The 13,850-nt window shown below is 61.5% G+C and overlaps 1 protein-coding gene across 2 annotated transcripts; it reads left to right on the top strand.

The window, feature by feature from the left end:
• Positions 1-7,606: 7,606 nt before the first annotated feature.
• Positions 7,607-13,685, top strand: ASB6 (ankyrin repeat and SOCS box containing 6). 2 transcript variants are annotated; one of them, XM_047830299.1, is made up of 6 exons: positions 7,612-7,883; positions 9,371-9,552; positions 10,617-10,723; positions 10,843-10,951; positions 11,999-12,085; positions 12,195-13,685. In XM_047830299.1, exons 1-6 carry the CDS (start codon positions 7,771-7,773, stop codon positions 12,860-12,862), a joined length of 1,266 nt encoding a protein of 421 aa, XP_047686255.1. In that variant the 5' UTR covers positions 7,612-7,770; the 3' UTR covers positions 12,863-13,685. The 2 variants fall into 2 exon arrangements, with proteins under 2 accessions (XP_047686256.1, XP_047686255.1); XM_047830300.1 differs by lacking the exon at positions 10,843-10,951 and having other exon boundaries at positions 7,607-7,883; positions 12,195-12,299.
• The last annotated feature ends 165 nt before the right edge of the window (positions 13,686-13,850 follow it).

Raw genomic sequence — 13,850 nt, 5'->3', positions numbered from 1 at the left:
GAGCTTGAATTACATGATTAAGGGCTCCGTGTGCACCAAGGTCATGAGACATCCATTCCACAAATGTGTGCCACGCTCCTTCCTGTGCCCCCTCGGGGCTGGGCCTGGGGCCACTCTGAGGACAGATCGGAGCTGGCTCCCACCCTCCCGGCTCCCGGCCTGCAGAAGGAAAGGACCTGGGTGCTGGATATGAGCTGGACTTCGGCATCCCAGGGGCAGGGCGTGGTCGAGGGAGGCTATGCGGGCTGCAGGGCGGGAGCTGAGCTTTAGGGGAGGAAGGGAATTAACCCCAGAGTCTGTCTGCCTAGAGCAGAGACCATGTTCTCCCCCTACAGCCCTGGCTGGCAGCAGCCACTGGAGCCCAAGGGCTCTGGGACCCGGGGGGGAAGAGGGGGGAAGCTTGGAGACCAGGGGCAGGATTGCTAATGTGCTAAGGCGGCCAAAAGAGGGGACTAGGCCGGTGGCGATGGCTCAGCCATGGGGTCAAGGCTGAGAAGCTGTCCACTCGTCCCCATTCCCACGAGCACCTACTTGACCCAGCTCAGGGCAAGACCCTGGGGCCCGGAGGGTCCTGCCCCTGCAACAGAGAGACCCCGATGCCTCTGTCCCCACCTCCTCTCTTAGGCAGCAGCTCCTGCCCAGGCATAGGACCCACATTAACCGCTGCCGACTGCCCAGGCGAGGTCCGCTTGCCCCGGCTCCTGCCCGCCGGACCCGCTGAGTTTCACGCTGCGGCCTCCCCAGAGCCTCGCCCGGTGCCTGGCACTGGGGAGCGCGACACGAATAGCCACCGAGTAATTACCAACACAGTGACCCACGCAGCATGTCTCGACAGCATCCATATGGGCCTGAGATCGGACACCAGCGCTGCCCCGCGTGTGTTCTGTGACCTTAGCTGAGTCACCTCCTTCTCATCTGTAAATGGGAGGAGCCACACCCCTCGGCGTCTCAAGCGGGGCCGGGGCTTGATAAACGCTGGCTACCCGAGGGGACCCTGGCCAGGCGTGTGGTGCTCTCTCGGGCTACACGGGGGCCCTCCACCTCTTCTCACTTTTGACACCTCTGCAGCCAAACCCCGAGGTGCAGCCCTGACCCCACAGCCCTTCCTGCCGCCCCCCCCCCGGGCCCTCCCCCTACAACTTTGTCTCAGCCTGTTCTGTCCCTTCTGTCTGCATCCCCACCGGTTTCTCTGCCTGTGGTTTCTCTCCGCGTCTGCCAGGAATCCTATCCCAGAGGAACCCATACTCCGGGGCTGTACTGGGTTCCTTTCACGCAGCGAGATGGGAAGAGAGAAGGAGAGAGAGAGAGACAGAGAGAGAGAGAGAGAGAGAGAGAGAGAGGAGGAAAAAAATCAAAGCCCACATATTGGTTCCAGATGTGGCCTGCTCCCCCAGCCCTTCTCCAACTATTTAATTAAATTCCCCCAGACAGCCAGGAGGGTTTCTTAATGATCAAATTTCCCGGCTTCCCTCCACTCTGTCTCCCTGACGGATGGCCGGCCAGATTCTTCCTGCGTTCGCTTTGCCAAGCAGGGCCGGTGGGGGTGGCGTGGAGGGCTTTCTGGGGAGCACAAAGAACCCTGTGCCCGCCTCTTGCCCTCCCTCCTTCCCCAAGGGATCTGAGCCATCCCTTGGTGGAGCCTGATGGGGCCTGGCGACAGTGGCTGGAGCGGGGGGGGGGGTGGGGGGTGGGGGGGGTGGGGGTGGGCCACGGTCCCGTCCTTCGAGCTCTGCCTCTGGGCAGGCCTGCCAGGAACTGAAGCCGACTGGGCACCAGCAGGTTTCAGATGGGGGAGTCCCTGGGATCAGGACTCTGGGCTCACGGACCAGCCAGAGATGGGGCTCAGACCTCCCGGGGGCCCTCCCCACGCCCACTTGGCTCAGAGAGGGCAAAGCCTGTGCCAAGACCACACGGACCTGCTTGCCAGGAGAGGCGGAGGCAGGGTGACCAGCATTTAGGAGGTGAGCATCTGCCAGGGAGAGGTCTGGGCACTATTTCTCAGGATGGTTCCCCCATGTGAAGCTAAGAGTGTCTCTCAGTAAGCCCCCTGACTTCTGGAGCGGGAGGACATGTGGGCAAGCCTCGAGACCACCAGCTTTTTCTTCTTGGTTTTTGTTTTTTTTTTAATGTTTATTCATTTTTGAGAGAAAGAGAGGGAGAGAGACAGAGTGTGAGTGGGGACCGGGCAGAGAGAGAGGGAGGCGCAGAATCCGAAGCAGGCTCCGGGCTCCGGGCTGTCAGCACAGAGCCCGACGCGGGGCCCGTACTCACAGAACCGTGAGATCACGACCTGAGCCGTAGTCGGACGCTCAACCGACTGACCGCCCCCAGGCGCCCCGAAACCACCGTCGTCTTGTGTAGACGGGGCAGTGAGGCTGGGAAAGGGCCAGGCCGGAGCCTGGGCCCCAGAAGCCTTCCTGTCTTGGGGCGAGGGGGCCTGAAGGGCTCTGTATGGACTGAACGTTTGTGCCCCCCAGGTTCATATGTTGAAGCCCTGACCTCCGAGCTGATGGTATTAGGAGGTGGGGCCGTTGGAAGGTAATTACCTAATTAGGTTGGATGAGGTCATGAGGGTGGAACCCCAGGATGGGATTAGCGCCCTTACCAGGAGGACAAGAGTCGCCAGAATGCGTTCTTTGCACGCACAGGAAGAAGTGAGCACAGAGTGAGAGTGGCCGCCCATGAGCCAAGAGGTGAGGCCTCAACATGAAGCCCACCTTACTGGCGCCTTGATCTTGGACTCCCCAGCCTCCGGAACCGGGAGGAATGAATGCTGTTTAAGCCCCCCAGTCTACAGTATTTTGCTACGGCAGCTTGAACAGCTAAGACAGGCTCGGAGCACCTTCACAGCCTGTCCGCCTGGGCTTATAAGGCCCTGAGGACCCACCTCATCTGGAAAAGCCAGGCACCAGGACCTCCTGGTAGTGTCTGGGGGGCATGGGGAGGGACCATGTCAGGGAGGAGGCTGCCCTTGGTCAGCAGGGGTGGGTTCCCCTCAGTGCTTCTTAGGAGAACAAACGGAGGGAGGGAGGGGACAGGAAAGTCTTCCCCGGCCCAGCCAAGATCCCATCACCTGCTCCTCCTGGCTTCCTGGTCCCTCAGTTTCCCCCTGCGCCCACAGAGGATTGGGCCTCTGGGAGAGGAGAATCGGGGCCTTGTCCTTCCAAAGAGGGCCAAGCAGGTTCTGGTCTTGAGGGTCCGGCGTCAGGGTGGGGTCAGGGTGTGGGGGGCGGGGAAGGAGGACGGGGGAGGGGGCGAGCAGCGGGGGCGGGGGGGGGGTGGGCAGGGGAGGAGAGCAGCCTGGAGGAAGCCTGGTGTGTGTGTGGCGGGGAGGGGGGGGGTGGTGAGGCGGGCCCATGACCCAGCTTCGGAAATATGCCCAGCCCTCCAGCTCTGTGCCTCGGTGCCCCTGCGCGCGCGCGCGCGCGTGTGTGTGTGTGTGTGTGTGTGTGTGTGTTGTACAACGATGTGTCTGAGAAAGTATGTGTGAGAGAGGGTGGGTGTGTGAGGCTGTGTCGGGGAGAGTGTGACAGGGTGTGAGCACGTCTTGTGAGTGTGACTGGTGTCGGGCACACACGTGTAAGCGTTTCTGAGAACGGGTGGGCACGTGAGGGCTGGGACAGGTTAAGAGCCAGGGTCTTCAGAGCCAGGGTGTGAACCCCGGCTGGGCCCGCTGGCTGTGAGTCGGCCTGTCTCTCAGCCTCAGGCTACGATGACGTAGGAACCCTGCCACCACTTCCTTCCGGGGGTGTCACGACTGGTCAATGAGCTCACACACGCGTCAGGCTTCTAATTCAATTCACAGGACACGGCGACGCACTCCACCAAAGTCCACCGTTGTTAACAATTTATCCCTCACCGTCCCGCTGGGCCCTGTGATGCCCCAGGGGACAGGGGGGGAGGAAACGAATCAGGTGCTAATTCCAGGCTGGGAGGGCCCAGAAGAAGGAGGCTCGGGGGGGCCTCCGGGGCAGGTGACCTGTGTGCTGGGCGGATGTCACTTGACAGCGTTGGGAGGAGAAAGATTTTGTGGACAGGGCGGGGCCCGGTGCGTGTCATGGATGGATGGCCCGAGATACGGGAGGGGGTGGGGCAGGGCCTGATTCGCTGCCTGTGGCTGATTCGGCGTCCGAGTCTCAGGCAAGAAAGACACTCATTGGTACAAAGGCAGGAAATACGCAGAAACACAAAGAAGATAAAACTTCCCGAGATCCCAGCGCCCGGAAGCCATCGCCGCTGACATCTTGCCGCGGGGCCGTGGCAATGACCCCTGCCTCCGTACACACGCATACACGGGCACACATATACACGGCACTTTTTCCCAAGGGGCAATCGTACCGTACCTACTATTCTCGGACTCACTTTGTTGAACCGCTCTGGGGCAGAGTCTCATATGAGGTAAGTCCCATAGGGCAGCTCTTACCACTGTTGGCGTTGGACACCTGGAGAGGCTAGACTTCTCCCTTCATGTCTGTTAACAGTTTCTCATCCTTTGTGACTCACCGGGGTGTGTCCTCGGGCCCATTTTTTCTGTTAGTGCGTTTGTCTGCTTGTTGTTGATTTCAACAGTTCTTTATATATTAAGGCCATCCCTCTCTACACATCGCGCAGTCAGAGGGACTCCCAAGCTCCCTGGGGCAGGGACTGATCAGCCAGAGTCCGGGCACGCAGTGCCTGGCTCCAGGACACCCAGGCTGCCCAGGAATCCTGGAATTGGGTGGCCGGAGGTGGCTAGGCTGGCAGGGCAGCGAGGGGCAGTGGCAAGGAAAGAAGAGAGAAGGTTCAGAACTTGAAAATCAGAGGCTCTGAGTGACAGGGCCTTAATGGGAGGCAGATGGAGAAAACAAGGTTGCCCCTTGCTGACAGGAGGGAGGGCAAGGGTCAAGGAACTTTCTAAAGATAGGGGCCTGGGACGACAGGCAGGCGGCAGGGCGGCTCCACAGTGTGATGCCCAGGGGCTGTGACAGAGCCAGGGGTCAGCTCCTTACTCCTGCTTGTGCAGACCCTCTGAGGCCCACACCCAGAGGAGCCGCAAGGCAGAAGGCCAGATATTTGGAAGAGCACCCCCCGCCCCCAGACCTGGGTTGGAGTCTCAACCCAGCTGTGCAACATTGGGCGAGCCTCTAAACCTCTCTGAGCCTGTTTCCTCGTTTGAAAAATAGGCAGATACCATCATTCACTTAATGGGACTTGTTGAGATTGGCGAGTCAAGCATTCAGCACAGAGCTTGGCACATTAGAAGGGCTCGGGACACGAAAGTTAACTCGTTGTTACTTTTCCGGTCACAGGACAATCCCAGTCTTCTTGTCGGCAGAGCCCCTCAGCGGGCAACAAGGACCTCTTCGTGGGCTCCGAGACCGTCAGAGCTTGAGGCGCCTTCAGGTTACAGGTAAGGAAACTGAGGCCCAGAGACCAGAAGGGCCATGCCTGGGGTCACCCATCAGCGCGGTCTCAACTGGGTCCTGCAAAGAGACATGTTCAAGCCCCGGCCTCTGGTACTTTTGACTGGGACCTTATTTGGAAGTAGAGGTTTGTTTTTCTTTGGCAAATGCGATCAAGTTAAAACGAATTCACACCAGATCAGGATGGGCCCTCAATCCAAGGGCTGGGGTCGTTCAGAAAGGACAAGGTGACTCGGACAGGGACACGGATATAGGGAGGAAGGCCACTTGAACACAGAGGTAGGCAAAAATTGGAGTGAAGCGGCCATAAGCTAAGGAAAGCCGGGGGCCACCAGAAGCTGTCAGAGGCCAGAAAGGAACTCTCCCTTAGAGTCTTTGGAGGGAGTCTGTCCCTGCCGACGCTTTGATTTCGGACTTCTGGCTCCCAGGACCGCCCAGTTTGTGACGCTTTGCTACGCCAGCCTTAGGAAACCAGTGGAGGCAGGCAGAAGCTGGCCTCAGCTGAGGTGGTCGCCCCCGGTCTGCCCTGGAGCCCATTCTCAACAGGCCTCCTCCGGTTACTCACCACCTGCCCTGGGGTAAGTCAGGCCCCTCTGGGTGCCTCAGGCCCCTGACCTGTGCCACGGAGCAAGGGACCTTGGATCAAATGGGAAGGGCTACGGAGGTTCTGGGTTGCCTGTCGGCTGCTACACCATTCAGGACCTTGGAATCAATCGAGAGGCAGGCTGTGGAGCCTTAAAATAGAGGCAGACATCCCTTCCCCCACCAGGGTAACACCTTGGGGGGACCGAGGCACACAGGGGCAAGTGCCCCATTCAGATGCTCATTGTGGCCAGATGGGAATTTGGGCCCAGGCGCCCAATCTTCTGATTTTATGAGATAGCGCCGTATCAACGTGAGCAAAATTTCCCGGTGTCACTCAAGACGACGCTTCTTTTCTGGGGTGAGGGCCAAGGCAGGCATGTGCTGGGAGCCACAGACCCCGTGCTCTGCATCCCTTCTGCCAAGCCCAAGCTGCCCACTCCCACCCCTCTTTCTTGCCCCGTTAGGCAATGATGGTGGAGGCCAAAAGGTGTTTTGAGCGCCCGATGAGGATTTTGACAGCTTGCCACTTGATCGGCACAACAACCTTGTAAACTTAGCAACAGTAACAGCCAGCAATGAACTGCGCAGCCCCTGCCGCCTACTAGTCGCTGCTGGGTCCCCAGGGAGCGACCTAGCAAGAGTGCTTGATGGTGTCTCCTGGGTCAATCTGTTCTGCTCTTGGAGGGGCTGGAGGGGAGCACACAGACAAATCACAGGCACGTCGGATTGTCTTCAAACGCCTCTCTAGACCTTCTCTCCTTGGCTCAACAACTCTTGCCAGGTGCCAGATGGGAGGGATTCCCAAGGGCACGTGGTGGGGGCGGGAGGCCGAGGCACCATGCCAGCGCGGGGACCCGCACACCTCCTCAGAAAGGGCTTTTCCAGAATCAGGAAGACATCAGGCCTCCAATATGGGACTCCGGGTTGTGGAGGTTCACATGTATGGCCTTACAGGAAGATGCCTAAGTGGCTCCAGGTTTGGGTTCCTTCCTGATAGATTCCACTTCCCTGATATTAACAGAGTTCTTGATCCGAGAATCTCGGGTGTGTGCGAGTATCCCCTCTTTAACGGATTAGAAAATTAAAGGTCACTGAGGCCATCCAGGCGGAAATTGGAAGGAGCTGGCATGGCAGCCTGAAGGGCCAGGAGCTCCTGGGGACAGAGAATAAGGAATTGTCCCCACCACCCGTCGGGGCGTGTGGGCATCCACTCAGCGTTGGGGAGAGGCGAGAGCCAGGCCAAGCCGGAGGGAGTCCTGGTCCGATCCGAGTCCAGGGCGGCTGGGCGGCGCCCGGGGTTCGAGTCACCTCCACCGCCCCGGTGCTAGCGCAGCGGCCAGCCTGGGCGCGCTATGGGCGGAGCTCGGACGGCGCCCAGCGGCCGCGGACGGGATCGCAGGGCGGAGCAGGGCCGGGCCGGGCCGGGCCGGGCCGAGGCGGGCCCGCGGTGGGTGGCGCTCAGGTTGGCCGGCAGGTCCTCGCCCTCCACTCCCCGGGGGCCGGTGTCCGGGACACCCCCGGCGCTCTCCCCGGGTCGCGCCGCGGTTCCTCCGAGCCCGCAGGGGGCGCTGTCGCCGCCGCTCGCTTTCCTGGGCCCCGCGGACCGGAAGTGAGGGGGTCACTTCCGGCGCGGAGCAGCGGGGTGGAAGGCGGGCCGGCCGGCGGGGCGCGGGGGCTGGACCTGCAGAAGCCGGGTCGAGCCCGCTGCCTCCGGAGCGCGCACAGTCGGCGTCTGGGCCTCGGCGGAAGGTGCGGCCACCCTGCCGCGCCCGGGGCCGCCGCCATGCCGTTCCTGCACGGCTTCCGGAGGATCATCTTCGAGTACCAGCCGCTGGTGGATGCGATTCTGGGCTCCCTGGGGATCCAGGACCCTGAGCGGCAGGAGCCTCTGGACGGGTAACTAGCTTCCTTGCCGCCGACGCTGCCGCCCTTCGGTTGTCACTGCAAGTGTGGCGGGGACGGGGGCGGCTGCGGCCCCGCTCCGCAGATGAAGTTGCGTTGCTTCGAGCGTGAGCTCCTGCACCTGGCTCGAATCTTGCCCCCGGCAGGATGGAGGGTGCTCGAGGCCGGCGGAGGGAGGCCTGCAGGGTGGAGTGGCGGCCGGGCCTCCGCCTCGGTGCCCCACCCTGTGCGCTGTCGGCCCGCTGCCGGTTGCAGGGGAGCAGGGTGGAGTCCGAGGGCCCCGGGTTTTACCCCAGAGCGGTGCGAACCTGAACTTTCTGTAAATGAGTTTGCATTTTACGTAGACAGGAGCGGGTGTATCCGTGAACTTGTGGGAACGGTGTCAGAGAGTGAGGCGTTCAGGGATACGTCAGCGAGCTAAACAAAACCCCCAGCCTTCCTGGTGCTTCTGCATCAGAGGAGAGAGACTGAGGATCACGAGTCAGGTGTCTGCATATTCCGTGCAGTGGAGAAGAGCGCAGAGGAAATGGGGAAGCCGGTGTGTGTGTCTGGGATCCTTTGGAATTTGAAACACAGCGGTTATCATGCGTCTCTCTAGGGACTTGGGTGGAAACACAGGTTTTTCTTCATCACCGCTCTGTTCACTTTGAGACTTGTTCTGAAAACACAGTGTAAGGTGTTTCCTTAACTCCAAGGCCGTTTGGGGGGGGCCTTTTGTAGTCCCAGAATTTTTGCTTTGTATGCATGGTGCGCTCCCCCCTCCCCGGGGCTGGGGAACCAGACGGATTCCTGCCCAGGCAGTAAGGATGGAACCTTGATCTTGACGACTGAAGGGTGGCGGACGGATGACGCTAAGGGAGTGGGGAGCACTGGTGGGGAGGGGAAGCCTCACTCAGAGGAGCAGGTGGCGGCCAGGGAAAGAGAGCTGCGTGCAGGTTCACGGAGCTGTCCGCGGGCCTGCGCTTTTGGGGAAAGGCTCGGCAGGTCTTGGAGGTCCGCGCTGGCCGGGCAGGTGGCGTTGGGGCTGGGGTGTGAAGGGCCACCTTCTGGGGACTGGGAAGCTAAAAGCCTCCGAGTGTGGGCGGGGGAGGAGGGCCTGGCTGCGGGGGTGTTGCCTGGGCTGCTCTGGCAACTTCTGCAGCTCAGGGATGGTCCGTGCCCGGGGAAGGAGTGGTCGCAGCAGCACGGCTGTGTGAGGCTTTGTTCCCAAGCCAGGGACCAGATTCTCTGGGCACCTTGGGAGGAGGCTGGAGAAAGCCCCAGTTCTTTCTCAGCAAACCCGAGGGGCCGGCTGGGGTTAAAAGATCCAGCTCGCTCTGTCTCTACCGCAGACCTTTTCCGAAGAGACGTTCTGCCCCGCAGAACCAGGGCCCTGCCGGGGGGGGGGGGGGGGGGGGGGGGTGGGGACCACCCGCCCGCCCAGGCTGGCGGCTCCCACAGCCGTGCCCACCCTCACCCGGTCCGCCCCTCTCCTGCCCCAGGTCCAGTTATGTTGCCAGCGAGGAGAGCCGGATCCTGGTTCTCACTGAGCTGCTGGAGAGAAAGGCCCACTCCCCTTTTTACCAGGAAGGTGTGAGCAACGCCCTGCTGAAGATGGCCGAGCTGGGGCTGACCCGGGCGGCCGATGTTCTCCTGCGCAACGGGGCCAACCTCAACTTTGAAGGTCAGCTGGAGCCCAGGGGGGCCAGGGGCGGGTAGGTGGCTTGAGCGTGGCTGGGCTTCGGGTGGGCCACGTCTTCAGGCGCTGCTGTTCTTGTTCCCTCGGGAGCTGCCTCCCTCCCTTCCGCGGGGGACCACTGAGGCAGCCCGTCCCCCTGCTTCCCACCTCTGGTCCAAGAGCGAGTTTGTTGCTGCTTCCGCTGTGTGACTGATTCAGCAAACTCTCCCGGCTCCCAGCGAAATCCCTGCTTCCGTTATCGTGAAAACGCGGCTGGTGGCACTGTGCCCAGAGCGCGGGGAGAGCAATTTCTGAGCCATCTCGTTCTGAGCCATCTCACATTTGGCTCACGCCAGAGGGAGAGGGGCAAACACAGAAGCTACACTGGGTGTAAGTCACGGCAGGACCGGGTTGGCTTCTAGCTTCTAAGTGCCGGCGGTGGGGATGGAACCGTTTTCCTCTCCGGCTTGCTCGCCAGGAGGGCGGGGTCAACCAGGAGACGTTCAGGGCTGACCTGGGACCAGATGGGGGTCTTTGAGCCGACCCAGGCTGTGGCCAGGCGTGCCTCCCCTCCCCCCCCGCCCCATCTGATGACAGGCTTAGAGGGCGCTAGGGTCCTAGGCTCCCGGAGGGCCGGCCCAAGAGCTGAGGGGCGGGGGCTGTTACAAAGTCAGTTACCCGGACACTGGCTTTGAGGACGTGGCTGTCACTACTGGGGTTGAGGAGTTGTCAGTCTGGGTGTTTCTCCCAGCCGCCCGAGAAGGGGCGCCCCCTGTCTTATGGTTCCGTTTTAGAGAAGAGGAGAGTAAAACCCAGACAGATTAGCTGCCCCCCCCCCGCCCCCCCGCCACTGGAATGGCGCCACGACCCTGACCGAGCTCTGACTGCAGAGCTTGCGCTCTAGTATCTGATGAGGACGGCCGTGTCCTGACCCTGACCCCTCGTGGTGCCGGGAGCCTGGGCCACCCCAGGGGGCGGGTGTGCTGGGGCTGAGCCCGAGGCCAGGTCCTGGGGTCCCGCAAGGAGGTGGTGATAGGCAGGATTGACATCAGCCGTGTCTGTGCCTTCAGACCCCGTCACCTACTACACCGCCCTGCACATCGCCGTCCTGCGAAACCAGCCCGACATGGTGGAGCTGCTGGTGCGCCACGGGGCCGACATTAACCGGAGGGACCGGGTAAGGGCGGGCCCAGCCTGCTCTGAAGCAGGGACGTGGCGGGGGCGGGGGGGGGGGGGGGGGGGCACGAGCAGCTTCCCAGGCCCCCAGGCCAACTCCGCTGTGCTCTCTTGCCTCAGATCCACGAGAGCAGCCCCTTGGACCTGGCCAGCGAGGAGCCGGAGCGCCTGCCCTGCCTGCAGCGCCTCCTGGACCTCGGGGCAGACGTCAATGCGGCCGACAAGCACGGTGGGTGCCCCCGGCGGGAAAGCGGGACGGCCGTGCGCCAGGTGCCTCGTGCGGGACACCCACAGCGGCCCAGGACAGAGGCTAGGTGGGCGTGCGGGCTGGACGCAGCTCGTGCGATGACGCAGCGCAGCGGACGCACGGGTGCATCTTGCTGACCCGCCGCAGAGGCTTTAGGGAAGTAGAAGCGGCACAGCCCTTGGCCCTGCGCCGGCCGCTTGAGGGCTCTCTGGGGGAGGAGGCGGGGCACGCGTGCGCTCAGATTCTGCCGGGGGAGCCGTGGCTTCTCGGGAAAGCCTCGGCCCAGGCCTCAGGCAGCGTCTGAGTGTCCAGGAACCATTCTGTTCCTGGTTTTGTGCGGGTGGAAAGACAATGACCAGAAACCTGTCACCCTCAGCCCTGGCTCTGAGAGGTCAGTCCTTTTTGAAGTTGGCCTTCTGGGGGTGTCTGGCTGCAACTCTTGATCTCGGGGTTGTGAGTTCGAGCCCCACGTTAGGTGCAGAGATGACTTAAAAAAATAAGATCTTTGGATGGGGTGCCTGGGCGGCTCGGTCGGGCACCCGACTCTTGATTTCAGCTCAGGTCATGATCTCAGGTTTGTGGGATTGAGTCCTGAGCAGGGCTCCTTGCTGACAGCACAGGGCCTGCTTGGGATTCTCTCCCTGCTCCTCCCCTGCTCATACACACATTTTCTCTCTCTCTCAAACTGAACAAACTTAGGGGCGCCTGGGGGGCTCAGTCGGTGGAGTGTCCGACTTCGGCTCAGGTCATGATCTCACGGTTCGTGGGTTCGAGCCCCGCACCAGGTTCTGTGCTGACGGCTCGGGGCCTGGAGCCTGCTTCGGATTCCGTGTCTCCTCTCTCTGCCCCTCCCCCTGCTCACGCTCTCTCTCTGTCTCTCTCTCTCTCTCAAAAATGAATAGACATTAAAAAATTTAAGAAGACACAAAAAACAAAGTTCATTTTGTGATCCTGTTTTCCCTGCACCTCGGGGGTTGCCCTGACCTCGGCTTCCTGGCCCAGACTCCTCCTCATTCTCTTTCTCTGTAGGGAAGACCGCGCTGCTGCACGCACTGGCCAGCAGTGACGGGGTGCAGATCTACAACACCGAGAACATCCGGCTCTTATTGGAAGGAGGTGAGGCGCGTCCGCAGTTCCCTGTCCTCTCGCGGTGAAACGTTAAGCGTCACTTTGCAGGGGTTTGAGATCTTCTCCCACCTTCTGTTTTCTTGACCGGCCCTTGCAGGGGCAGACGTCAAGGCCACCACCAAAGACGGGGACACCGTGTTCACCTGCATCATCTTCCTGCTCGGGGAGACGGTGGGAGGGGACAAGGACGAGGCCCAGATGATCAGCCGCTTCTGCTTCCAAGTCACGAAGCTGCTGCTGGCCCACGGGGCCGACCCCAGCGAGTGCCCGGCCCACGAGTCCCTCACCCACATCTGCCTTAAGAGCTTCAAACTGCATTTCCCTCTCCTGCGCTTCCTGCTGGAGTCCGGAGCAGCCTATAACTGTTCCCTCCACGGTGCGTCCTGCTGGTCTGGCTTCCACATCATCTTCGAGAGGCTCTGTTCGCACCCGGGCTGCGCGGAAGACGAGAGCCACGTGGACCTGCTGCGCAAAGCCGAGACCGTCCTGGATCTCATGGTGACTAATTCCCAGAAACTCCAGCTGCCCGAAAACTTCGATATCCACCCCGTGGGCAGCCTGGCAGAGAAGATCCAGGCCCTTCACTTCTCCTTGAGGCAGCTGGAGAGCTATCCCCCGTCCCTCAAGCACCTGTGTCGCGTTTACATCCGCCTCTACCTTCAGCCCTGGCCTGTGGATGTGAAGGTCAAAGCCCTGCCTCTGCCCGACAGGCTGAAGTGGTACCTCCTTAGTGAGCACAGCGGTACCACGGAGGAGGACATCTGATCACTCCCCGACTGAAGGCGGCGGGGTCTGGGCAGCTCAGCCCGCTGGCGGATTTCAGTACCTGTGGCAGCCTTGGGGAGAACCTTCGGGCCTTCTGTCAGAAGGTACGGGTTGGGAGACGAGACTTCATCCGTACTGAGTACCAAGAAAACCAGGTGGGGCCTGGCAGCTAGTCATTCCAGTGGGAAAAGGCTCGGTCTTCCAGGGGGACCGCCCCCCAAGTCTCAACCACACTGGGAAAAGGGACAGGGTTTAGATTTGGGACAAGCATACACTCTGTTAATTTGAGGGCAGCACCGGGCAGGGTAGCTGTGAGGCCGGGTCCCGCTGAGAGCCGCAGGAGGCTGGTCTGTCCTGCGTGGGGCCCAGCGGATGCGAGGAAGCACGTGGGCCCGTCAGGGCACGGCCCGGCCTAGGCCGCCCTTCCCCCCCTCCCCCCGTGAGATTACGTCACCCACAGAAGTGCTCCTGGCGGACTAAGGAGAAGAGCGAGCCGAGCCCTGCTGCCTCTGGCAGCTCTGGGACCAGGTCACCCAACGGCCCCGGACCGGGCTCTGGTGGCAGCTCTGTGCCAAACCTGGGATCTCGGGGGACCGTGCCTTCTGCTACAAAGTAATCCTGCGTGACCAGGGACAGCCCTTTCCAAGATGTCTCCATGTCGCGCGGGGTCCGTCTGGCAAAGAAAGCCACCAGTGCTGACGGCTGACTGTGCTGCTGTACAGGCTGAGCCCCCAGCAAGCCGAGCGCGAGTCGCATGGGTCACTGAATTGTGTCACTGCCTAGGAAGGAAGCTGAGGCAAGTAAATGATTCACGCTAACGTGAGACGTTGTTCTTGGCTCTCAAGATCCTTGTGTAACGTTCCGGCCCCTCGGCGCCCCTCCCCAGCCTAGGATCAAGGCTCCCACCGCAGCCACTGTGTGGGCAGCACGTGGGGGGCACGGTTTTCAGGTAGCACGACGCTGCTGCCCCATAAAGATGACCTCCGCC

The sequence above is a fragment of the Prionailurus viverrinus genome, chromosome D4 (assembly GCF_022837055.1).
Source record: "Prionailurus viverrinus isolate Anna chromosome D4, UM_Priviv_1.0, whole genome shotgun sequence".
Lineage (NCBI taxonomy): Eukaryota > Metazoa > Chordata > Mammalia > Carnivora > Felidae > Prionailurus > Prionailurus viverrinus.
This window is presented reverse-complemented; position numbering and strand designations above follow the sequence as displayed.